Source organism: Mesoplodon mirus (genome assembly GCF_964341445.2).
Source record: "Mesoplodon mirus genome assembly, chromosome: 2".
In the NCBI taxonomy this organism is placed as follows: domain Eukaryota; kingdom Metazoa; phylum Chordata; class Mammalia; order Artiodactyla; family Ziphiidae; genus Mesoplodon; species Mesoplodon mirus.
The window spans coordinates 145,354,750-145,382,233 of record NC_138977.1 but is presented as its reverse complement, the minus strand read 5'-3'; the positions used below and the strand labels follow the sequence as shown (position 1 = coordinate 145,382,233).

Below are 27,484 nucleotides of genomic sequence, written 5' to 3'. Positions count from 1 at the left end.
TTAATCTCCTATTGAAAAATGAGGATAATAACTCCTTTTAAGTATTTTAAGTTGTGAGATATAAATTGATAATGTACATTAATCCCCTAGAACAGCACATGGTGTATAATAATTGTTTAGCAAATATTATTTCCTTTCTTTTTCTTGGGGTAAACTAAATAATAATCCATTATAGCTGATGTGTTTGGTGTGTGTTTTATTCTATTTTCTAGCAACCAGATTAAGACAAGCAATCTAAACATAGATCGTATGAACTATACCTCCCAACAGAGCAAAAACTACTTGGAAGGTAAAAATTTTATTTAAATATATTATCATAGTAGCAGTAAAGAATAAATCATGGTATTACGAGTAAAGAAGCTAAGGACAGTCCTGTTACTGATAAGTTTATGAGTAATGAGGATGGAAGCTGGGAGAGTTTATGCTTGAAGTCTTAAAAGATGGGAATAGCTACTTCAGGGAATAGGAGAAAGAGGAAGTGTGTCAGTCAGGCTAGGCTAGGTTCTGGGCTGTGCAGTGGTAACAACTTGAAAATCTCCATGTCTTAGTACAAGATTGTTCCTTGCTCACAGCACATGTCCTGTGAATGTCAGCATGAAATCTCTTCCTAGTAATCACTCAGGGCCTGAGGCTAATGGGACTCCATCTCTACCAGTACTTCTCTGATCATTGCAGTACTGGGGGAAGAGGAGATTGAAGGGGACACAACATAGTGAGTCACATGTAAGCTCTTAAAACTTTCAACCCAGAAGTGATAAATGTGCTTCCACTCACATCTGACTGGCCAAGGCAAGTCTTAACAGCCAGGCCTAATTTCAAAGAGGGTGGAAAAGGGTGATCTGCTGGTGCACTGCAATATGTATGAACAGTCCTAATGTCTACCACAGGCGTTAAGGACAGATAGAAAAATTGATAAACAGCCTGCTAGAAAAGTTCACTTTGGAAACAATAAATATGTGATGGTGTGACATTATTATAGGTGATTTGTGAGCAACACATAGTGGCCCAGAAGCAAAGAAAATTAGATGTTTGTATACAGAATTCAGCATTGTTACTGAGAGGTTATACCTGAAGGATTTGGGGAACAGGGATCAAGGAAAATGATGAGCAAAGGGATTATTGAGGTTGGAATCAAAGTCATTGTCTTCAAATTTTAGAATTCAGAGGATTAGAAGAGCTATAATTTTTCACGATAAAAAATAACCATGAAGAACACATTTTAAAGTTTGTTTTTAGTCTTTATCATCCTTAAGGCTTTTGTGGAGATTATTTTTCAGGTTGAAGATATTGAATATGATTAAATGTTTAATTATTTTGTTTTCATCAAATGGTATAATATCAGAAGGAAACACTTATATTAAGGAAATAACCTTCCTTTCCCATATAAAATGTCTCGCCTGTTTAAAAAATCTGATAAAAGTCTGGTAACCAAGTATTACAGGAAACAGTAAAAGGCTGGCCAGAAATCAACAGCAGAAGTCGGTAAAAATTGAACAATAACTGCAAGTTCAGTGGTCTTTATAAAATGATGCTTGCTTCCTGATATTAATAAAAACACAAGGTCATAGGAATTTTGATGGTTAGGAGTGTATTGCTATAATAGCTTTGTTCTGGGTTTCCCCACTTAATATGAAATAGTATGTATGTAGCCAATTAAAACTATTTTTTTTATTATGGTAAAATACACACCACAGAATTTGTCATTCTAACCATTTTTAAGTTACAATTGTCTGTTATTAAGTACATGTGCATTGTTTTGCCATCATCACTACCATCTATCTCCATAATTCTTTCATCTTCTCAAATTGAAACTGTACCCATTAAACAACTCCCCATTTCCCCCTCCCCTGGCCCCTGCAACCTCCATTCTACTTTCTGTCTCTTTGAATTTGACTACTCTAGGTACCTCATATAAGTGGAATCATGCAGTATTTGTCTTTTTGTGACTGGCTTATTTCACTTAGCACAACATCTTCAGAGTTCATCCATGTATCAGAATTTCATTCCTTTTAAGGCTGAATAATATTACATTATATGATGTAACACATTTTGTTTATCCATTCATCTGTTGATGGACATTTGGGTTGTTTCTACCTTTTGGCTATTGTGTATAATGCCCCTATGTATATTATTAGTGTACAAATATCTGAAATCCCTGCTTTCAGTTCTTTTGAGTATATACCCAGAAGCACAATTGCTGGATCCTGTGGCAATGCTCTGTTTAGTTTTTTGAGGAACCACCATTCTGTTTTCGACAGCAGCTGCACTATTTTACATTCCCACCAGCAGTGCAGAGGTTCCGAGTTCTTCACATCCTCATCAATACTTGTTATTTTCTGGGTTTTTTTTTTTGGAGAATTGCCATCCTAATGGGTGTGAAATGGTATCTTGTTATGGTTTTATATACCCCATGTTTTATTTAACTACATAAATTGCATTACATTAAAATTATTTCTTATTTAATAAACTTCAAAGCCTACCATAGTTCTTTAAGCTAGTGTTTGCTTAGGGAAACTTTATTAATGTTCATGCCTTATGGTATCTGTATGTGTATTTCCCTCCCCTAGTCTTTGAGAACATGTTAAAATGGGTATAGGAATTTTTTTTTCCAAGCTAAAAACTGGCCCTGCATGGATTTTTTCCTTTTTTTCAGTAAGGCACAGTTTAATTTTTTGTGGCTTGGTATGATTTTCTTGGATTTCTCCTACTTCTTAATTATAAAATGGGGGTATACTTACATTATTGACCTGAAGAATCACTTTCTATCCATAGGTAAAAGACTTTTACAAAGTTAAGAAACCTTAGAAATTTTTTTTTTTTTTTTTTTTTTTTTTTTTTTTTTTTTTGCGGTACGCGGGCCTCTCACTGCTGTGGCCTCTCCCTGTTGCGGAGCACAGGCTCCAGACACGCAGGCCCAGCGGCCATGGCTCACGGGCCCAGCCGCTCTGCGGCATGTGGGATCCTCCCGGACCAGGGCACGAGCCCGTGTCCCCTGCATTGGCAGGCGGACTCCCAACCACTGCGCCACCAGGGAAGCCCCCTTAGAAATTTTTTTATTTTCATATTTTGTTTGACATTTAAGTCAGCTTTCAGAATTAGTCTGTACAAGTTTATGTGATGGTAGAGAACTTAAAATCTATAACAATGCCATTGTAATTATCTCACTGATAGTTTTTCATTGATAGAGATATTATGTAGCCTGTTATATTTATGGATTCTGCTGCAAACAAACATACCTACACTGCCTAAAGGTATTATTTGGGAACATTTTCGAAATTCCACAATGCCACTTACATTATTTTAGCTCCTCTTTTAAAAATGGGTCACTAATGGGGAGAATGTCAAATGCCTTAAATTACATTCAAAACAGAAGGAATGACATGTTCCAAAGCACATGGTCAGGAGAAACTATCACATATTGGAAGGATACAGCTAGTTTGTTATATGCAAGGCTGGAATGCATACCTGGAAATTGTGAGTTGATGGTTAGAGGATAGAGAGAAGCCAAATCATGATGAAACTTTTATGCTATTTTTAAATCCTAAAAAGTAAATGGAAAGGCACCTAAGGACAAGAAGAGTAGCATACTCCAGTTTGCATTTAGAAAGGACTCTCTGGTGGCAGTGTAGGGGGTGAATTTGGAGCAGTGGGAGAAAAAATATTTAGATGAATACTTTAATAGCCTAGGAGAGAAAAGATGAGGGTATAAACTAAGGCAGTATCAATGTTAAGAAAGAAGATTTGAGAGATTATAAGAATGTGTGGACAGTGGAGTCACTTTCTGTGACAGATGTGCACAGTGAGGGAAAAGGAGAAAGCTGGGGGTGGCCGTATTTGGGTCTTACATAAGTGGATTCACCATTTACCAAAGGGAGGAATATAGGAAGAAGGGACAAATTTTGGGGGTGAGAGAGGATGGCAAATTTATTTTTGGATTTGTTTGGTTTGTCATCTAGTAAGTAGATTAGTTAGGAACAAATGTCTGGAATGCAGGAAAGATTATGTATTGGTAGCCATCAACATATATGGGAATTGAATGCGGTAGACATGGACAACATCATGCAGGAAAATGGGAGATTTCAGGGAAAAAAAAATAGACAAAGGAAGAAACATGGGGTTTGCTGACTAAAAGAGATGAGCTAAGAGTAGAGAGAAGGAGCGACTTCGGAAAAGAATGAGGAGTAGCTGGAAAGTATGAGAAAATACAGGAGAGGGAGTTATCACATGGAAACTGGGAAAATGGAGAGCTTCAAAAAGAAAAGAGATCACAGATTAAGCAGAATAAGGATTAAAAAGTCCAAGTTTGGTTTAGCAGTAAGTCATTAGTGACCTAGTAAAAGCAGTATTAGAGGAACATTAGAATAGAAGGAATATTAGAATAGAAGCAAGATTGAGGTAGAACTGAAGTGTTTAGAAGTAAAGGGCCATGATGTTTGTAACTTACTCTCAAATGGTTCAGAAAAAAAAGTGGGGTAAAGTGTTAATAATAGGTGAATCTGAGTAAAGGATATGCAGGTAGGTATATCTTTCAACTTCTCTGAACTTTTTGAAATTATCTTCAAACTAAAAGTTTTTCAAAAAAGGTTACAGTAGAATAAAAAGTAAATAAGAGAAGTAAATAAATGCACATGTCTGTCAAAACCCTTGCTGTGAATAGTAAAGTAGCCCTACCTAAAGGAGAAAAATGAAACCAAGAGCTTAGTTTTGCATTTATGTTACAGAGGGGAAGGAACTAATGTACAGAGGATGAGAAAGGTGTGAAGATAAGAATAGAACAGAACAGTAATTAATGGAGTAAGATCTCTGGAGGTAGAGTGAGAATGGAACAAGGAAGGCTTTGAATTAAGGGAGTAGTAGTTTTTCTGTAATGGGAGAGATAAAGGTGAGTGTCGGTACCATTCAGTGTGTATTGTGTTAGATGAGTCAGTTGAAGGAGTTCATACCTAATGGACTCTTTTCTCTGTGGAGTAAGGTTATCTACTGAAATAAATATGTGTTAGGATATTTATAGATTGTAAATAACAAATCGCAAAGGAATTATTAGGTCTTTCAAAAAACTTTTGCCATTTACTTTGGGGTCTGTAATACTTGGATTAATCTCAGTTAATCATAGAAGTCAGGGTTAGTTCAAGCTGAGAATCTTGATCTTGCAAATGACAAGGAAGAGTGAAAGAAGTTAATCAGTGGTCAGAAAAATCTGTTAATTCCCTTAATTCTTATTGTAAAAAAATCTGTACCTCCATTATGTTAAGTGAAATATACCACCCTTAATGTTGTTAAATCCTAAAATTAGTAAATGAAAAAAATTTTACTGGAAGAGTTTATTCGTATACGTAAGTTTATTTCCTCTAAGATGTTTTTTGCAAATTTCAGAGTATATTTATTTAGAAAGTGTATCTGAAGAATGAGGTACTTTTCTTTCACACCTGGTTTTGTTTCTGTGCATACTAAATTTATTTTCTCTAAGAGTTTCATAGACCATTGAGAGGCACTTGCTGTGGCCCAGCACCACCAAATGTTTATATGTTTTTTAAAACCATAAACTTTCAGTATTGAAATTTAATTTGTAGCAAAAAAGCATTATTTGCTCTTTCTTTAAATTATAATCCCAGTGAGGAAAGAAGTTACTGACTCTTGCCTTTTTATTTTGTATCATCCCCAAGTTTAGTATCTGATAGGGTAGATGATTACATGTTAAAGTATCTCTCTGTTCCTTTTGGCATGTAGTAAATTTAGCCAGAAATATTTATATAGTTAAATTTTTGTGATTTTTTTCTAAAGTATTCAAATTTTGCTTAACTGTCTTTTTAGAGTAAATCAGGTCATTGATTAGGTTATTGCTCTTGAATGTTTAGACTTTGTAATTGCAGTATTATTATTATAGTCTGAAATCTTCCTATACAACAAGAATGAGGATTACAGTGTCTAGACTAGCAGTTTGGTTTTCTTGCTATGTAAGTCTGTTTTAAACCTAGGTCACCTTTTCAGATTAAGTATATATATTTTGATTTCTTGACTATTGGGCTTTAGGTTTTTTGTATACAGTACCAAAATTAGCATTATTAATTAAAGCATCTTGCCTTGATGTTGAAGTATTTTCTGTGCCAAGTGTTAAAATCTGACTATCTTAGATTTGCAAAGAACCTGAAGCCAAAATTCCCAGTAAAGACACATGGATGTCTATGTCAGCAGAAGAGAAAAATAACACATCTATTTTTAAGTTAGTTGGAATTCTGAAGTCAAACCACTTGGTTGAATGCCTGCCATAGTGATATTAAAATTTCAAACATATTTATAAAACCTCTGCTGCCTCCTGCTGCCCATTGCGTGGATACTTTAATAAAAGTAAAGAAATCTTTAAAATTAAGTTTTTACTTTTTTTTTGTATTTGTGAATATTAAACTGGAAGTTATGGATAAGTTAAGAAGTAAATAAACATTCCAAAGTTAAAATCACAATGGGTGGGAAATTATAATGTAACTTTAACTTAAAAATTTTTCAGACTTTAAAGGTTGAAAAATAATCAAGATTCCTTCTGATATTACTTTTTTTTTTTAGTCATAAAGTAGCTGTCAAAGACAGAGGCTTAGTTTTTTTTTTAACAACCATTGTTTAAACAGAGGTATAATTAATTTATAATGTGTTAGTTTCAGGGGTACAGCAAAGTGATTCAGTTATACAAGTATATATATATATATATTCTTTTTCAGATTCTTTTCCATTATAGGTTATTACAAGATACTGAGTAGAGTTCCCTGTGCTGTACAGCAGGTCCTCATTGTTTATCTATTTCACGTATAGTAGTGTGTATATGTTAATCCCAAACTCTTTAATTTACTTCCCTCCCCCACCCTCTGCTTTCCCCTTTGGTGACCATAAGTTTGTTTTCTATGTCTGTGAGTCTGTCTGTTTTGTAAATAAGTTCATTTGTATCATTTTTTTAGATTGCACATACAAGTGATATCATATGATATTTGTTTTTGTCTGTCTGACGTACTTCACTTAAGAGGGAGGCTTAGTTTTTGAGCCTCAGGCAGTGTGTCAAGGTTACAGGGTCATGAGACTCTCTGTGATATATTATATTGCCTTTTATTTCTGAGACTTTATTAGTATGACACTTGGTACGTATAGAAATAGGTTGGCGGAGGGGAAGGTAAGAAGAATTTGTCTCAGTTTATACTTACTTTGTCCTGGATCAGTGAGTTGGGAATATGGTGCAGTGTGGAGGTGGTTTAAAAGAAGAAAAAACAGTGTGCTTTTCATTTTTATTGGGAGCTGCCATTTACTGTGTGAGCAATATGGCATATAGGGTATTAATTTCTCATGTATATTACATTACTCTTTCTTGCAAATTACTTCTAAGATTTAACTCACAGAGCCATATAATAACCAATATAGATTTTTTAAATAGGATAATATTTAGATGTTATGATCAACTATAGGTTCCAGTTGAATTTTGAGTGACAGGGTAGTTTTAAAAAATGTACCTAGAACATCAATTTAGAGATAAAAAGGCATCTAATATAAAGTTATCTATTGTTTAAAAAAAGTTCCTTTTTTAATAACTTGATTTTGTTTTCTTTGCAATATTTGGTTCACAGATTTGGTGTACAGTAGACTAGAAGCATGAGAATGAGAGGAAACTGAAATAAATTAACATGATGAAAAGGTCAACTAAAAATAAGGGAAAATACAGAAAAATTTACTGGAATTGTACAGAAGTATAGGGAATGAATTGAATATTCAAGCTAATGCCATATATTTTGGTATCTTCTGTGGGCATCAGCAAGTTAAAGTATATCCTGTTATTTGATGTTCATACTAATGGCCTAGTTTCATCAAAAGGAGATTCTGTATAATGACCTTGTGTTTTAGGCATACATGAAAGAGAGCCTGCAGGTAGTAGAAAGAGCACTGGCTTTGCAGTTAATCCTGGGATTGTATGAGTGTTGCCACTTAACCACCTATATGGCATCGGTTAGGACACTTCATTTCCCTAAGTCTCAATTCCTTGGTTATAAAAAGGCAAGTTTTACAGAATAGTTGTGACTCAGATTTTAAAAAGACACCTATTTGCAATTAACTGGAACGGTTGTTTTCAAAAGGTACTGAGGACCTCAAACAGCTTTTGTTGCTATATCTAGTAAGATTTGCTGTATTAGGCATTAAAACTGAAAATCTTAAATATTTTATTTATTCATTTAAAGAATGAATAAATCCTTTACTCATGCATGATTTAGAAACATCCATGTATCCTCATTTGGAAAATATTGGTTTGCTAAATTATGCAAGTCTTCCAAATGTTGATACATTTCTTTTTTATTTTTATTTTTTGGTAACTTTGTACCTGCAGTGCTTCTTGTTTAAAACTGATTTTTTTTGAATTTTTGAATTTTATTTTATTTATTTCTTTATATAGCAGGTTCTTATTAGTCATCAATTTTATACACATCAGTGTATACATGTCAATCCCAATTGCCCAATTCAGCACACCACCATCCCCACCCCCCCGCGGCTTTCCCCCCTTGGTGTCTATACATTTGTTCTCTACATCTGTGTCTCAACTCCTGCCCTGCAAACCGGTTCATCTGCACCATTTTTCTAGGTTCCACATACATGCGTTAATATACGATATTTGTTTTTCTCTTTCTGACTTACTTCACTCTGTATAACAGTCTCTAGATTCATCCACATCTCTACAAATGACCCAATTTCGTTCCTTTTTATGGCTGAGTAATATTCCATTGTATATATGTATCACATCTTCTTTATCCATTCGTCTGTCGATGGGCATTTAGGTTGCTTCCATGACCTGGCTATTGTAAATAGTGCTGCAATGAACATTGGGGTGCATGTGTCTTTTTGAATTATGGTTTTCTCTGGGTATATGCCAGTAGTGGGATTGCTGGATCATATGGTAATTCTATTTTTAGTTTTTTAAGGAATCTCCATACTGTTCTCCATAGTGGCTGTATCAATTTACATTCCCACCAACAGTGCAAGAAGGTTCCCTTTTCTCCACACCCTCTCCAGCATTTGTTGTTTGTAGATTTTCTGATGATGCCCATTCTAACTGGTGTGAGGTGATACCTCACTGTAGTTTTGATTTGCATTTCTCTCATAATTAGTGATGTTCAGCAGCTTTTCATGTGCTTCTTGGCCATCTGTATGTCTTCTTTGGAGAAGTGTCTATTTAGGTCTTCTGCCCATTTTTGGATTGGGTTGTTTGTTTCTTTAATATTGAGCTGCATGAGCTGTTTATATATTTTGGAGATTAATCCTTTCTCCGTTAATTCATTTGCAAATATTTTCTCCCATTCTGAGGGTTGTCTTTTCGTCTTGTTTATGGGTTCCTTTGCTGTGCAAAAGCTTTTAAGTTTCATTAGGTCCCATTTGTTTATTTTTGTTTTTATTTCCACTACTCTAGGAGGTGGATCGAAAAAGATCTTGCTGTGATTCATGTCAAAGAGTGTTTTTCCTATGTTTTCCTCTAAGAGTTTTATAGTGTCTGGACTTACATTTAGGTCTCTAATCCATTTTGAGTTTATTTTTGTGTATGGTGTTAGGGAGTGTTCTAATTTCATTGTTTTACATGTAGCTGTCCAGTTTTCCCAGCACCATTTATTGAAGAGACTGTCTTTTCTCCGTTGTATATCCTTACCTCCTTTGTCATAGATTAGTTGACCATAGGTGCATGGGTTTATCTCTGGGCTTTTATCTTGTTCCATTGATCTATGTTTCTGTTTTTGTGCCAGTACCATATTGTCTTGATTACTGTAGCTTTGTAGTATAGTCTGAAGTCAGGGAGTCTGATTCCTCCCGCTCTGTTTTTTTCCCTCAAGACTACTTTGGCTATTCAGGGTCTTTTGTGTCTCCATACATATTTTAAGGTTTTTTGTTCTAGTTCTGTAAAAAATGCAATTGGTAATTTGATAGGGCTTGCATTGACTCTGTAGATTGCTTTGGGTAGTATAGTCATTTTCACAATATTGATTCTTCCAATCCAAGGACATGGTATATCTCTCCATCTGTTGGTATCATCTTTAATTTCTTTCATCAGTGTCTTACAGTTTTCTGCATACAGGTCTTTTATCTCTTTAGGTAGGTTTATTCCTAGGTATTTTATTCTTTTTGTTGCAATGGTAAATGGGAGTGTTTCCTTAATTTCTATTTCAGGTTTTTCATCATTAGTGTTTAGGAATGCAAGAGATTTCTGTGCATTAATTTTGTATCCTGCAACTTTACCAAATTCATTGATTAGCTCTAGTAGTTTTCTGGTGGCATCTTTAGGATTCTCTATGTATAGTATCATGTCATATGCAAACAGTGACAGTTTTACTGCTTTTCCAATTTGGATTCCTTTTATTTATTTTTCTTCTCTGATTGCCAAGGCTAAGACTTCCAAAACTATGTTGAATAATAGTGGTGAGAGTGGACATCCTTGTCTTGTTCCTGATTTAGAGGAAATGCTTTCAGTTTTTCACCATTGAGAATGATGTTTGCTGTGGGTTTGTCATATATGGCCTTTATTATGTTGAGGTAGGTTCCCTCTATGCCCACTTTCTGGAGCGTTTTTATCATAAATGGGTGTTGAATTTTGTCAAAAGCTTTTTCTGCATCTATTGAGATGATCATATGGTTTTTATTCTTCAATTTGTTAATGTGGTGTATGACATTGATTGATCTGTGTATACTGAAGAACCTTTGCATCCCTGGGATAAATCCCATTTGATCATGGTGTATGATCCTTTTAATGTGCTGTTGGATTCTATTTGCTAGTATTTTGTTGAGGATTTTTGCATCTATATTCATCAGTGATATTGGTCTGTAATTTTCTTTTTTTGTAGTATCTTTGTCTGGTTTTGGTATCAGGGTGATGGTGGCCTCATAGAATGAGTTTGGGAGTGTTCCTTCCTCTGCAATTTTTTGGAAGAGTTTGAGAAGGATGGGTGTTAGCTCTTCTCTAAATGTTTGATAGAATTCACCTGTGAAGCCATCTAGTCCTGGACTTTTGTTTGTTGGAAGATTTTTTTTTAACATCTTTATTGGAATATAATTGCTTTACAATGTTAGTTTCTGCATTATAGCAAAGTGAACCAGTTATACATATACATATCTCCCCATATCTCTTCCCTCTTGCATCTCCCTCCCTCCCAACCTCCCTATCCCACCCTTCTGGGTGGTCACAAACCACTGAGCTGATCTCCCTGTGCTATGCGGCTGCTTCCCACTAGCTATCTATGTTACATTTTGTAGTGTATATATGTCCATGCCACTCTCTCACTTCGTCCCAGCTTACCCTTCCCCCTCCACGTATCCTCAAGTCCATTCTCTAGTAGGTCTGCATCTTTATTACCATCTTGTGCCTAGGTTCTTCATGACCATTTTGTTTGTTTGTTTCCTTATCTATGTGTTAGTACACGGTATTTGTTTTTCACTTTCTGACTTACTTCACTCTGTTTGACAGTCTCTATGTCCATCCACCTCACAACAAATAACACAGTTTCGTTCCTTTTTATGGCTGAGTAATATCCCACTGTATATATGTGCCAGATCTTCTTTATTCATTTATCTGTTGATGGACACTTCAGTAGCTTCCACGACCTGGCTATTATAAATAGAACTGCAATGAACATTGTGGTATATGACTCCTTTTGAATTATGGTTTTCTCAGGGTATATGCCCAGTAGTGGAATTGCTGGGTTGTATGGTAGTTCTATTTTTGTTTTTTAAGGAACCTCCATACTGTTCTCCATAGTGGCTGTATCAATTTACATTAACACCAACAGTGCAAGAGGGTTCCCTTTTCTCCACACCCTCTCCAGCATTTACTGTTTGTAGATTTTTTGATGATGGCCATTCTGAGTGGTGTGAGATGATATCTCATTTTAGTTTTGATTTGCATTTCTCTAATGATTAATGATGTTGAGCATTCTTTCCTGTGTCTGTTGGCAATCTGTATACCCTCTGTGGAGAAATGTCTATTTAGGTCTTCTGCCCATTTGTGGATTAGGTTGTTCACTTTTTAATGTTGAGCTGCATGAGCTACTTATATATTTTGGAGATTAATCCTTTGTCAGTTGCTTCATTTGCAAATATTTTCTCCCATTCTGAGGGTTGTCTTTTGGTCTTGTTTATGGTTTCCTTTGCTGTGCAAAAGCTTTTAAGTTTCATTAGGTCCCATGTGTTTATTTTTGTTTTTATTTCCATTTCTCTAGGAGGTGGGTCAAAAAGGATCTTGCTATGATTTATGCCACAGAGTGTTCTGCCTATGTTTTCCTCTAAGAGTTTGATAGTTTCTGGCCTTACATTTAGGTCTTTAATCCATTTTGAGTTTATTTTTGTGTATGGTGTTAGGGAGTGATCTAATCTCATACTTTTACATGTACCTGTCCAGTTTTCCCAGCAACACTTATTGAAGAGGCTGCCTTTTCTCCACTGTATATTCTTGCCTCCTTTATCAAAGATAAGGTGACCATATGTGCATGGGTTTATCTCTGGGCTTTCTATCCTGTTCCATTGATCTATATTTCTGTTTCTGTGCCAGTACCATATTGTCTTGATTACTGTAGCTTTGTAGTATAGTCTGAAGTCACAGAGCCTGATTTCTCCAGCTCCGTTTTTCTTTCTCAAGATTGCTTTGGCTATTCAGGGTCTTTTGTGTTTCCATACAAATCGTGAAATTTCCTGTTCTAGTTCTGTGAAAAACTCCAGTGGTAGTTTGATAGGGATTGCATTGAATCTGTAGATTGCTTTGGGTAGTAGAATCATTTTCACAATATTGATTCTTCCAATCCAAGAACATAGTATGTCTCTCCATTTTTGGTATCATCTTTAATTTTTTTCATCAGTATCTTATAATTTTCAGCATACAGGTCTTTTGTCTCCTTCGGTAGGTTTATTCCTAGATATTTTATTCTTTTTGTTGCAATGGTAAATGGGAGTGTTTTCTTGATTTCACTTTCAGATTTTTTATCATTAGTGCATAGGAATGCCAGAGATTTCTGTGCATTAATTTTGTATCCTGCAACTTTACCAAATTCATTGATTAGCTCTAGTAGTTTTCTGGTAGCATCTTTAGGATTCTCTATGTATAGTATCATGTCATCTGCAAACAGTGACAGCTTTACTTCTCTTTTCCATTTTGGATTCCTTTTATTTTTTTTCTTCTCTCATTGCTGTGGCTACAACTTCCAAAACTATGTTGAATAATAGTGGTGAGAGTGGGCAACCTTGTCTTGTTCCTGATCTTAGTGGAAATGGTTTCAGTTTTTCACCACTGAGGATGATGTTGGCTGTGGGTTTGTCACATATGGCCTTTATTATGCTGAGGAAAGTTCCCTCTATGCCTACTTTCTGCTGGGTTTTTATCATAAATGGGTGTTGAATTTTGTTGAACACTTTCTCTGCATCTATTGAGATGATCATATGGTTTTTCTCCTTCATTTTGTTAATATGGTGTATCATGTTGATTGATTTGCATATATTGAAGAATCCGTGCATTCCAGGGATAAACCCCATTTGATGATGGTGTATGATCCTTTTAATGTGCTGTTGGATTCTGTTTGCTAGTATTTTGTTGAGGATTTTTGCATCTATGTTCATCAATGATATTGGCCTGCAGTTTTCTATCTTTGTGACATCTTTGTCTGGTTTTGGTATCAGAGTGATGGTGGCCTTGTAGAATGAGTTTGGGAGCGTTCCTCCCTCTGCTATATTTTGGAAGAGTTTGAGAAGGATAGGTGTTAGCACTTCTCTAAATGTTTGATAGAATTTGCCTGTGAAGTCATCTGGTCCTGGGCTTTTGTTTGTTGGAAGATTTTTAATCACAGTTTCAATTTCAGTGCTTGTGATTGGTCTGTTCATATTTTCTATCTCTTCCTGGTTCAGTCTTGGAAGGTTATACCTTTCTTAGAATTTGTCCATTTCTTCCAGGTTGTCCATTTTATTGGCATAGAGTTGCTTGTAGTAGTCTCTTAGGGTGCTTTGTATTTCTGCGGTGTCTGTTGTAACTTCTCCTTTTTCATTTTTAATTTTATTGATTTGAGTCCTCTCCCTCTTTTTCTTGATGAATCTGGCTAATGGTGTATCAATTTTGTTTATCTTCTCAAAGAACCAATTTTTAGTTTTATTGATCTTTGCTATTTTGTTCTTTGTTTCTATTTCATTTATTTCTGCTCTGATCTTTATGATTTCTTTCCTTCTGCTAACTTGGTTTTGTTTGTTCTTCTTTCTCTAGTTCCTTTAGGTGTAAGGTTAGATTGTTTATTTGATATTTTTCTTATTTCTTGAGGTAGTCTTGTATAGCTGTAAACTTCCTTCTTAGAACTGCTTTTGCTGCATCCCATAGGTTTTGGATTGTTGTGTTTTCATTGTCACTTGTCTCTAGGTATTTTTTGATTTCCTCTTTGATTTCTTCAGTGATCTCTTGGTTATTTAGTAATGTATTGTTTAGCCTCCGCGTGTTTGTGTTTTTTATGTTTTTTTCCGTGTAATTCATTTCTAATCTCATAGCGTTGTGGTCAGAAAAGATGCTTGATATGATTTCAATTTTCTTAAATTTACTGAGGCTTGATTTGTGATCCAAGATGTGATCTATCCTGGAGAATGTTCCGTGTGCACTTGAGAAGAAAGTGTAATCTGCTGTTTTTGGATGGAATGTCCTATAAATATCAATTAAATTTATCTGGTCTGTTGTGTCATTTAAAGCTTTCCTTATTTATTTTCATTTTGGATGATCTGTCCATTGGTGTAAGTGAGGTGTTAAAATCCCCCACTATTATTGTGTTACTGTCGATTTCCTCTTTTACAGCTGTTAGCAGTTGCCTTATGTATTGAGGTGCTTCTATGTTGGGTGCATATATATTTATAATTGTTGTATCTTCTTCTTGGATTGATTCCTTGATCATTATGTAGTGTCTTTCCTTGTCTCATGTAACATTCTTTATTTTAAAGTCTATTTTATTTGGTATGAGTATTGCTACTCCAGCTTTCTTTTGATTTTCATTTGCATGGAATATCTTTTTTCATCCCCTCACTTTCAGTCTGTATGTGTCCCTAGGTCTGAAGTGGGTCTCCTGTAGACAGCATATATATGGGTCTTGTTTTTGTATCCATTCAACAAGCCTGTGTCGTTTGGTTGGAGCATTTAATCCATTCACGTTTAAGGTAATTATCGATATGTATGTTCCTATGACCATTTTCTTAATTGTTTTGGGTTTGTTTTTGTAGGTCCTTTTCTTCTCTTGTGTTTCCCACTTAGAGAAGTTCCTTTAGCATTTGCTGTAGAGCTGGTTTGGTGGTGCCGAATTCTCTTAGCTTTTGCTTGTCTGTAAAGCTTTTTTTTTTTTTTTTTTGCGGTACGCGGGCCTCTCACTGTTGTGGCCTCTCCCGTTGAGGAGCACAGGCTCCGGACGCGCAGGCTCAGTGGCCATGGCTCACAGGCACAGCCGCTCTGCGGCATGTGGGATCTTCCCAGAACGGGGCACGAACCCGTATCCCCTGCATCAGCAGGCGGACTCTGAACCACTGTGCCACCAGGGAAGCCTTGGTGTTGATTTCTCCATCGAATCTGAATGAGATCCTTGACAGGCTGAGTAATCTTGGTTGTAGGTTCTTCCATTTCATCACTTTAAGTATATCATGCCACTCCCTTCTGGCTTGTAGAGTTTCTGCTGAGAAACCAGCTGTTAACCTTATGGGAGTTCCCTTGTATGTTATTTGTCGTTTTTCCCTTGCTGCTTTCAATAATTTTTCCTTGTCTTTAATTTTTGCCAATTTGATTACTGTGTGTCTCAGCATGTTTCTCCTTGGGTTTATCCTGTATGGGACTTGCTGTGCTTCCTGGACTTGGGTGGCTATTTCCTTTCCCATGTTAAGGTTGTCAACTATAATCTCTTCATATATTTTCTGTGGTCCTTTCTCTCTCTCTTCTCCTTCTGGGACCCCTATAATGACCCCCATAATGCAAATGTTGTTGCGTTTAATGTTGTCCCAGAGGTCTCTTAGGCTGTCTTTATTTCTTTTCATTCTTTTTTCTTTCTTCTGTTCCACAGCAGTGAATTCCACCGTTCTGTCTTCCAGGTCACTTATCTGGATACATTTCTTTATATATCTTTTTTTTTGGCCGTGTCACGCGGCATGTGAGCTCTTAGTTCCCCAACCAGGGCTTGAACCCATGCCTCCTGAAGTGGGAGTGCAGAGTCTTGACCACTGGACCGCCAGGGAAGTCCCATTTCTCTCTCTCTCTCTCTATATATATATATATATATTTTTTTTTTTTTCGGTACACGGGCCTGTCACCTCTGCGGCCCCTCCTGTTGCGGAGCACAGGCTCCGGAGGCGCAGGCCCAGCGGCCATGGACCACGGGCCCAGCCGCTCCGCGGCACGCAGGATCCTCCCGGATCGGGGCACGAACCCGCGTCCCCTGCATCGGCAGGCGAACTCCCAACCACTGCGCCACCAGGGAAGGCCCTTCTATATATATTTTTAAAGAACAGATTTTAAAATATCACCACAGATATTATCAGGAAGTCTTTATAAGTATTGGAAAACTACAAAACTCATGGTGGTAAATACAAGTTTTCCAAAACTGTTACTTTCATCTAAAAGGTTAAATTTTATCATTGGCAATAAATACTGCCAGTTGTTTTATTCGAAGTGACAGGTTCACTTCTTTTATTTTCAAGAAAATTTCTGCCACATACTCAAGTCTGAATAACTGAAGTTCGTTCATTGTCTTTTCAAGTAAAAAGGTGTTCAGTTGTAAAGATTAAATGAAATAATTTTTATCAACTTCTTACAACTTGAGTAAGCAGTCAGTAAATGGAAGCTAGTTAGTGGTGGGATAACATTTTATGTTATCATAATACCTTCCCACCCAGTTTAATTCAGTTGATGTTCCTAATATTTCTGTGACGTTGGTAAAATAGATATCAGCATCTCATTACGTAAAGGCAGAAACCTGGACTGTAAGGTGGTATAAGTTTGTAAAGTTGGTTTTAGGAATATAAAGTTACCAACCAATAAGCTGTGAATCCAGACTTCAACTCAAGCCATCTGTCTACAAATGTAGCATTTTCCCACCATTTTGTCAGTAAAGAGTAAACAGGGGAAGCACAGCTCCACACGACCCATCTTGAATAACACTTTTCAAGGATTGCTGACATTTTCAAGAGATAATAAATTGAGGAAAGAGCCATTGATTTTGTATAAAGGGTTCAGGAAAGAGGTATTATTTGAGCTGAGGCTTGAAGAAGTAGTTTTCATCTGTTAATTTGGAAGAGAATTACCTGATTATAGAAAATCTTTTGTAAATTATGGAGAAGTATAGATGGAGTAAATTCTAAAAGATCACTTAAATAATTTTTTCTCATTCCCTTCCTCAGGCTTTAGAAAAGAACTCAAGAACCTGGAAGTAGTCTATAAATCTTATGAGTCCCACCCAGAATCACATCTACAAATAAAAAATCCTTTGATAAAAAGGTAATCCTAGCTGTTTGGAATACTAAAATCTTTTAAATTAAATGCATGTATTATAGGAACTCTTTATCAGAAAGGCATACTACTATCACTACTCTGAAAGCAATGGGTCTAGAGCAGGGGTCCCCAAGCCCCGGGCTGCAGACTGATACCGGAACCGGGCCGCACAGCAGGAGGTGAGTGGCGGTCGAGTGAGCGAAGCTTCATCTGCAGCTCACCATCGCTCGCATTACGGTCTGAACCACACCCCCCTTCCCAAGTCAGTGCAAAAATTGTCGTCCTCGAAACTGGTCTCTGGTGCCAAAAAAGGTTGGGGATTGCTGGTCTAGAGTATTATGATGCATATTTTATTGGGGATCATTAAAAGGATGTAAACCTTAATGATAGGGGGCCTACAAAGTACCTTGTACAATATATGATTGTTTGTTTTAAACCTCACAGCATTCTTTTGAGATGTATGGTATTTTACAAAAGAGAAAATTTGGGGCGTAGATTAAGTAATTTGGCCAAAGCAACGGAGTTGAGATTTGAATATAGCTCTTATCTACTTAGCAGAGCCTCAACTCTTTTCATCTTTGTGCTCTAATTGAATTTTATGCAATTCACATGAGAAAAATAATTTAATCATATGAAGATAAATAATTTGCAATGTGATATCATTTTTCTTCACCTTAGAAGTTAACTATTACTTAAATAAAGGTAGTCTTTGATTAACCAAATTATTTTTAATTAGTATACTATCCTTTTAGCATTATATACCAAAATTAAAGTACCTCTATTGCTATAAACTTTGGGTGGGAAGTGTTTTAGAATATTGAATTGTTTGCTAGTAAAATTTTTCTTAAGTCTATGCTACATTTTATCACAATAGATGTAATTTCAGTGTTTTTAAGTTGAATTTTTTTTTTTTTTTTGGCTGCACTGTGTGGCTTGTGGCATCTTAGTTGGCCTGGGCAGTGATAGCGCTGAGTCCTAACCACTGGACTGCCAGGGAATTCTCTGAAAGTTGCTTTTTTTTTTTTTTTTTGAGGTATGCGGGCCTCTCACTGTTGTGGCCTCTCCCGTTGTGGAGCACAGGCTCCGGACGCGCAGGCTCAGCGGCCATGGCTCATGGGCCCAGCCGCTCCGCGGCATTTGGGATCTTCCCAGACCAGGGCACGAACCCGTGTCCCCTGCAGCGGCAGGTGGACTCTCAACCACTGCGCCACCAGGGAAGCCCCTGAAATTTGCTTTTTAAATTATACTTCTGGTTATAAATCTGATATTGGTAATGATGGATGTTTCTGATAAACATTTGTGTATTCTGGCATAAAGATTTTGGATTCAGAGAGTGTAAATTGTTAACGGTTGAAAATATCTTTCCATTTCTGCAATGTTACACAAATAACATAAGTGCTGTATTGGGAAGTTAAACTACAGGACAAATGTTTGTTTTCCCTCCAATTTTGCATATTTCTGTATGGCGTTTTAGCTTTGTTTTTGTTTTTCAGGTCACATATACGTGAAACCAATGGAAAGTTATTCCCTTCATCCAATCCACAAATACTCAAGGACCATACAGCAAGAGAGCATACCCACCAGTCAGATGAACAGAAACTTGAAAAAGCAAGTGAATGCAAATTTTCTGAGTGGCTTAATATAGAAAATTCTGAGAGAACAGGTTTGCTTTTTCACGTTGATGATAATTCTGCTTCTGGAAAGAGAGTAAACAGTAATGGAACAGTCTCACCATCTTCATTGTGGTCTTCACACATGAGAACTGTGGGGTTGAAGCCAGGAACTGCTCCCCTCATCCAGCAGCAAAATATGATGGAACAGTGTTACTCTGAGAACTCTCTATCCAGGGAACATCTCATTCAGTCAACCTGCAGATCTGATGGTTGTCAGATGCCAGAACTTGTTTGCCAGAATACCCCACCCCCTCTGCCACCAAAGAAATATGCTATAACCAGTGTGCCACAGTCAGAGAAAAATGATGCTCCACCTGCTGTCAAATCAACAGAGATGTTTAAAACTAATTCTTCTAGTCTTCCAAAGCACAGTTTAAGTACAGCTTCAGAACCAGGTTTAGAAGTGAGTACATATATGAATGATGAAAGACTTAAGGAAACATTTCAAGCAAAAGAGTATGTTGGCAACACATCAAACACCCCGTCCAGCTCTTCAGCTAATGATTTTCAGGCAGACTCGGGTACAGCTGTTGGTGCTTCTTGCCAGCCAGAAATAGACTCTAGTTCTACCTGTCGAAATGAGAGAGTTTCATTAACTACCTATTTTTCAGTGGATAACTGCATGACTGATACATATAGATTGAAATACCATCAGAGGCCCAAGCTCTGTTTTCCAGAGAGCAGTGGCTTTTGTAATGATAATTCACTTTCTCAGAATGAAAGAGGGCTAGGGCCTGTGTTACATAGTAGTCTTGGTTCAAACTGCCCTTCCAAGCAAAGATATAAACCTGGTATACATTGTAATAGATAAATGATGAAACCGACAGGCTTTTACTTCTGAGGCCATTAACTAGGAATCAAAGGACCAAACCTAGTGCTATATGAAATTAAAACCATGGCAATATTTAAGTCATTAATCACCTTAACTTTCTATACAGATATTTTATTTTGTGAAGATCTACTTATTGGATATTTTGGAATTCCCTCTGAATAGTCTTGGCATGCCTCAAAAAATAGAAAATCCGGGGGTATGCAGAAAGTCATTTATCATATGCTGCAGTTGAGTAAAAATGTAATTTGTCCCTTTATTTTCTGACTGGTAGACCCATAGGTATTAAACTAACCAGTACTCATATATAGATTGGTAAACTGTGCTAACTGAAAGATAGATGATATGTAGCTTGTGTAGTCAAAGCAATATTTGCTTTGTGAGGAAGCACTTTCTAATGGGGAGCCAAAAGAGGACTTCACCCATTTGCTTTTGACTTCTGTGATAGTCTAGTACATATGATCCCTTTAAGTGTCTTAAAATATATCGACCCATGAAATTGATAGCATTTGGGGGAAAAAAGCCTTAATGATAAAGCAATTTTTAAATTAAATTCTCAAGGTTAGAAGAGAAGACACTTAATTTTGCTCCTAGAATTTTTATCTTCAAAATATCGTTTGTTGTATGCATTCATAAACATTACTTCAGTCATGTAAGCTAAAAATAGTTAAAATACTTCACTTTAGTATATTTATTTATCTTGTTACATTTTTTCTAATTTTATATGAAATGTGAAAGGTTTTTACTTTGGTTTGCTTTGGGCTGCTAATAACCAGTGTTAGGAATTAACCTATAATCCTCTTTTTAAGAATATCACTGTGACTGCCTAAATTTTCCCTGCTATAATATTACCTGTGTGTAGGTTGTCAGCCCATTTTAGTAATTTTCATATTCTTGAATTTGAAAATCTTTCTGGGTTTCCAGATTCAAGTTTTGCCTTTCATATAGATTTAATTTTAATGAAATGTATTAATTTGAGCATCCCTCCCTTTTTTCTAAACAAATAATTTAATTTTTACCCCACCTACTTTCATGGAGAAGTCTTTCTTTGAAAAAAAAAAAAGGGGGGGGGATTTTCCATTATTATGATGACCTTACAAGTGAAAATAAGTAATTGCCTTATTTCATAGTTGTCATTTAATTTTGTACTAAGCTGGTAAACTAATTGTAGTTTAGAATAGTTTTATATTGTCCACACTAGAGAATTGAGAATTTAAATTTTATATATAAAACATAATAATTCCATAAACTAATTAGTAAATTTAATATCTTGACCAATCCCATAAATTGTTAAAATATTCTAAAATGTAAATGAATCTTATTTTCTAGATAAGTAGAAAATAATTGCTTGTAGAAGTCCCAGCTCACTGAGTTATCAAATCTTGGCCAAATTTTGTCTTCCACCTAGAGAAGTTTTTAATAGCCTTTTCTAGCTATAACAGTAGGTGATTATTACTTTATATTCTCTTAATTTAGAAATACTTGAATATCAACTAAATAAAATTTTATCTTTTAAGAAAGCTTTTTTTTTAACATAGCTTTTAGTATGGGGGGTTTGTAAATATTGTAAATTTGTAAAATTGTATTTGAAATGTCACTGTATTTAATTACTGCTTTTATAACATTGTAAAATACTAGAAAAATGAGCTTCAAGTATTTTAATAGCTTTCAAAAACTTTGTGTAGTTTGAAACATTTAAACTGATTTCTGATACTTACGAACAATCTCATAGATTTGTATGGGATTCAACTCACAATTGAGTTGCAAATATCAAATAGAAACGTCCAATTTGGGCTCTTTTTAAAGTACTGTACAGTTGAAACCTCCTGAATCATGTTACAGTACTAACAGACTAGAAACTGACCATTTGTTTTTGTTGATTCAACACTCCAAATATAGAATATGTATTTACTAATCATTCACATGTGAATTTTTTATTTCTAGGGTGTCTATTTTTATAGATGTTTTCTTCTGGTTATAAGCTTATTATAACTTTTAAAATAACGCAGCCAACAATTGTTATGTTCAAAATACTTCAGAGTATCTTTGTGTGAACTCAGTTTCTTCTGATTCAAAATTTTGGGGGGGTATAAACTGATTTTTAATTTAATATGGTTGGACTTTTCTTTGCATTCATAAACTGTGGCTTCCTTTCACCTCTGTGAATTATATATTTTATGGGAAATGTAAATCAATTTAAAGTTCAGGGATGAACTTGGAATATCACTCATCAAAAATTTATCACAGGAGACTCCTAAGAGTTCAACTCCAGCAAGGCCTAAAGGAGCGTTCCCACAGGAGTTGGCAAACTTTCTTTAAAGAGCCAGATAGTAAATAATTTAGGCGTTGTGGACCATAGGATCTCTGTTACTCAACTCTGCCACTGTAGTGTGAAAACAGCCGTAAGGTAACATTTACATAACAGTATGCAAATGAATGGGCATGTCTGTTCCAGTAAAACTTTGTAAGCATTGAAACTTGGATTTCACATCATGAAATAGTCTTGAGTTTTTTCAATCATTTTAAGATGTTAAAAATCATTCTTGGCTCACATCTTTAAAGAGAGGCAAGTGGGCCAGATCTGGCCCATTAGTGTAGTTTGATGACCCTTTTCCTAGAGCATAATAACCTCTACATTAAATGCCCTTACTAAATATCCTGTAGTCTCTGAATGTATTCCCATGCAATTTAGGGACTAGGTATATGGAGCACTTCACATCCTAAAATTTTCAGGTTAACAGAACTCTAAAGACTTCCTCACAGTTGCTCATTAGCCAGTTGATTTCAAACGGTTATTAAAACAATCATTTCACTTATATGAAATTTACAAAGGAATTTATCAGACTAAAATCACATTGATGTAAATACTTTTGATGTCTCTTTTTTTATCACAGCAAGTTTGCCAATTCTTCTTGGTGTCCCATTTACCCAGTTAAAAACCTTCAAGTATACTATGTTACCCTGAGATGGCACAGTAGGCACAATTTCATCTGTAGGAAATATTCAAACCTCATACTGCCACCATTTTGGATACCATTTACAGTCATGTCACAGCACTACGATCTTTCTTCTTAGTAGTATCTTCCCTGTACTAGAAATTTTCAGAATATTCAGTAGTTGTGGTAGAAGGCTGATTCCAGGCTCAGAAAGGTAGTATGGATTATAAATCTTTGTATGTGACCTAACACACAAGTAATTTGTTAAAACGAAAGGAAATCAGACCCAATTTACCTGTATAATCAACATTTATTGGACAAAATTATTAGCAAGTAGCACAAAAACAATTCATACAATCTGTTTGGTACCCTCAATGAAATCCCAGTTCTGTTTCTCTAGATGCTTCAACCTTGCCTAAAAAGTTCTCCTCAGGCAGGTTTGTTAGGTTCCCTGAAGGCATAATTGTTAAACTTATAGTCAGCATTAGGCTAAAAGCCTCCAAAATCAATCCCAGATTTCACACTAACCCTAAATGCCATTCTAAAGAACAGAGGATGTAGAGTTTACCAGATCTATGCCCTGTTTCTAAGGGACGGCAAAAATATTTAGGCAATTCCAATATATAAAATGTCACCAATTTCAAGGACAAGAGCCCATTTCTAACATCTGTTATATAATAGGAATAGCTTCTGAAGGGCTTATAGTAGCTGCTTTGGGAATGTGACCTTTTTGATTAAATACTAGCTGATCACTCCTGGGAAATAAATTCTTGTTAACATATTTAGATAAAAAAGAATGTAAGCTCCATAAAGGCAAGGATTTTTGTCTGTTTTGTTCAGTGCTGTACCTGGCCCACAGTAAGTGCTCAAACATTTGCTCAATGAGTAAATATGGTGACTTTGCTGGAGTATTAAAGTAAGTTACAGACATTATAATAAACATGTTTTGGCCACAAACATTCTTAATGCAACCACAATAAAAATTAGGTTTGAAACACACAGTCCTACTTTACAGAGTTCAAGAGCTTAAAAGTGAGGGGAAGCATCCAGGTAAGAGGACATGCACTCTAGCCTTCCATTACTGGATATTATATACTTTCTCTAAGATTGTACCAACCTAGCAACCATAACAGAGGTCCACTTAATCTAAAAATTAAACTGGCACTTACAGCAAATATATTGTGGGCCTGCATTTTCTGTATAGCTTTTAACTCCTTTTTCAAAATCCTCCCCTTGCTTTTGGATAATTTATTTCTAAATATTTCACCTTATTATTTCACCATTATTTTTTTTTTTTTTTCTTTTTGCGGTATGCGGGCCTCTCACTGTTGTGGCCTCTCCCGTTGCGGAGCACAGGCTCCGGATGCGCAGGCCCAGCGGCCATGGCTCACGGGCCCAGCCGCTCCGCGGCATATGGGATCCTCCCAGACCGGGGCACGAACCCGTATCCCCTGCATCGGCAGGCGGACTCTCAACCACTGCGCCACCAGGGAGGCCCTATTTCACCATTATTATCTGCATCATACTAAACCTTGGCCAACCCTTAAAATGTTAAAGGAAAAACATTAATCTATTTCCTAATGAGTATAATAAACCTTCATGTATAAATAAATACTTTTTATGTTCAGCCCCTGTAAAGCCACCAGATAATCTGTAAAAAGTTTTAAAACGTGAATCAGAGCCGAGTTTTAAGATCGTAGCTATGAATGGCTGAGATCATTACCCATTTAATACAGTCCCCGCAAAGAATAACAGAATGTGTAAAATGAAATGAAGGTCCCTTAGAGTTTGAAATTCTTCTGGTGCACAATCCTGTCGTCTTTGTTCAAGAAGTTTGTAGTCATTTTCAGGATCCACTCCAGGAGCCAAAATTCTTAATTTAGGTATCAGGCAAACCATTCTGTAAAAACCAAATAATTGTCAACAATGTTTCCTTTTTCTTTCCCTTTAAATACTTTATGCCAACTTTTGAAAACTTTGATTGTCTTAGTCATTTGCCTATTCCTAAATGATTTTCATTTTGATAAGAGCAAAAAAAGGCCTGACTATTCTTCATAAGTCTTCCATTTTCTATCCAGAGCTGAAAATTCAGATCATTTAAAAAAACAAAAACAAACAAAAAAAACACTACATTTGAAGTATCACTCTACCAAATATCAGGAGTGGGTGGAAAGATTCTCCTGTACACATGACTTGACAGAGGATTTTATAGAAACACCCATCTTCCATTGGTCCCACTGAACCCTCGGCCACACCATTCAAGAAATCCAAGGAATCAGAGACAATGAGGCCTCACCAACAGTGAGTTTATGCCCCAATTTTTGCCAAAATTGGGGGCTGGGAGTAAGAGAAGAAGACGTAATTACCGCAAATTCAATAAGCATGATGGCTGAGAGAAATTAACTTACAGTGCGTAAAGGATTAGCTCCGAAGTCCAAAGGAGCTGTTTAATGACTAAATGAGCTGCACCGCTTTTCCTCCTCCAGCTCACCGCTCCTCTCCTGAACTTGTCCCTTGTTATCATCTCAGTCCTGTGTCTTCCTTCTTGTTCTGCTCCCCCAAGCCCCTTCTCTAAGTTCCCTTCCTTTATCCTCTGCCAAAACTGTCTTCTCAAAGGGGGTGGCAATGAAAATGGAGAGCATGGATTTTCCAAATGGAATCTAGAGAGTTTTGTGACTTATCAGTTGGTGTTTTGGAGTGTGCGGGTGTGTATATAAAGCAAAGCGGGAGGGGCTTCCCTGGTGGCGCAGTGGTTGAGAGTCCGCCTGCCGATGCAGGGGACACGGGTTCGTGCCCCGGTCTGGGAAGATCCCACATGCCGTGGAGCGGCTGGGCCCGTGAGCCATGGCCGCTGAGCCTGCACGTCCTGAGCCTGTGCTCCACAACGGGAGAGTCCACAACAGTGAGAGGCCCGCGTACCGCAAAAAAAAAAAAAAAAAAAAGCAAAGCGGGAAATCAAAAAATGAGACCCAGACTTCCGGGAGGGGAAATGAGTGAATAAAGTTAACATTTACTGAAATGGTAACAATGAAAAATAAGGTCATTTGAGTAAGAAGTCAAGAGTCCAGTTCTGGGCCCATCTGAGATAACCGTGCACAGCCTGCTCACGGTCAAACCGTTGTAACCGTTGTACAGTAACAGTAGCTTTAGCTGAGCGCTGACTGCTGCCAGGCAATATGCAAATAAATCGCTTTTAGATAAGTTAGCGATTTATCTAAAACACCACGCCACAACACCACACCCCTATGACGTGGTTACTATTGGTCCCAAACGGTAAATGTGAATATAAAGCTCCAAAAAGCCAAATAACGTCTCCAGTTTCTTCGTGGTAGTGCAGGAACTCAACCCCAGCCGGTTTCCTCCCAACACAGAACAAAAAAATTATGAAGCCAAGTTTCCTCTACACCTCATCTGAACACCCTCAACTTAGGAGCCAAGGAAGGACATTTTCACTCTGGTCTTCGTTCCACTCCCGCGCCTACCCTATCCTGCCACTCGCCAGATGGACGATGGTGGACAGGCCGTAACTTTCCGCAATGCAATTTCCTCGCCTCTCCCGCACCCACCTCCCCAAACTGGGGTAGATGGTCTCTAAGCCCCTTACCACTTCAACGCTGCGTTAAGAGTACTCACCAGGGCAAAAAATACACGAAGAAAAACAACACTACGTCTAAGAGGACGAAGAGCCAGAGATCCAACCAGTAGGAATGTTTTGGTAACCGGTCTGCCCCGGACTGAGGCCGCACTTCGTGGTTCTGCTGCGGCTTCTCGGCTTCACCCAAGCCTCGCCGCTCCCGGGGACCATCCCGACCATCTTCGGCCGCCGAGACCACCTCCATCTTACAGCAGTCGCCGCGCCACAATCTGAGTAGCCGGAAACCGTCACCTCCCGCTCTTCCGCGTTCACCTCGCCGGAAAAGTGGATGAAGTCCGACCCCCCTCCCCAAAACGCATGCGCTGTTCCCCGCCCCGGAAATGGGCCCTGTACCCGCCCCGGAAATGGGCCCTGTACCCGCCCCTCCCAGCGCGCAGGCGCCGCCCGTCGGGCCGCTGCCTCCGTGAGTGCGGACCGATAGCGGCGTCTCCACCTGGAGACGGGGGAAACTGCCCGCCCGTTCTGCCCTGCAGCGTCCAGGAGGGAAGACGGTTATTCAGGTTTCGCTAGAAGAAATACTCTCTGGCCGGACCGGAAGTCACTTCACGTCCCATTCCTGACAGGTGATGGATTCCACCTTGGAAGTGCCCATAGTCACCTCTCCTTATCCCTGTATTCCTTTTGGGTCCTTATGCCAGGGTTTTAAAAGACCCTCCTCTAATGGGTTTTGTACTGTCCCTAACATGTTACACTTATTTGATTAAATTCTGGAAACAGCTCTAATGAGGTTGACATCATAAGTGTGAGAGTAAGTTTCTAAAGGGGCCAGAGAGCAAAACGTGAGAATTTTGTATGTACCTCAAAGGAGTGAATTTAAGAATAATCCAAGGGTTTGGTAGTGTGATCCCCCATGACATTAGAATGTTAGCAGAAAGAAAATGATTTACCGTTGTAGGCAAGGGAAAATTCTCC

The 27,484-nt window shown here is 37.2% G+C and overlaps 2 protein-coding genes across 3 annotated transcripts in view; one reads left to right on the top strand and one right to left on the bottom strand.

Annotated features, from left to right (window-relative positions):
- Positions 1-22,091, top strand: part of USP53 (ubiquitin specific peptidase 53) — a 70,114-nt gene extending 48,023 nt beyond the window's left edge. For both annotated transcript variants that reach the window (XM_082645846.1, XM_082645845.1), the window contains 3 exons: positions 213-289; positions 17,389-17,485; positions 18,973-22,091. In XM_082645846.1, the coding sequence (XP_082501972.1) occupies positions 213-289; positions 17,389-17,485; positions 18,973-19,963 (1,165 nt within the window). In that variant the 3' untranslated portion in view covers positions 19,964-22,091. The remainder of the gene's footprint in view (positions 1-212; positions 290-17,388; positions 17,486-18,972) is intronic.
- Positions 22,092-23,207: 1,116 nt separating this feature from the next.
- On the bottom strand, positions 23,208-26,855 carry ARLN (allregulin). Its single transcript, XM_082642402.1, has 2 exons — positions 26,551-26,855; positions 23,208-24,817 (listed from the first exon to the last, which is right to left on the bottom strand). Coding segments are annotated over exons 1-2 (207 nt in total). The 5' UTR covers positions 26,757-26,855; the 3' UTR covers positions 23,208-24,816.
- Positions 26,856-27,484: the final 629 nt, after the last annotated feature.

Excerpts from the sequence above, each read along its gene's own strand:
- ARLN (XM_082642402.1), bottom strand. The coding sequence starts at position 26,756 with ATGGAGGTGGTCTCGGCGGCCGAAGATGGTCGGGATGGTCCCCGGGAG.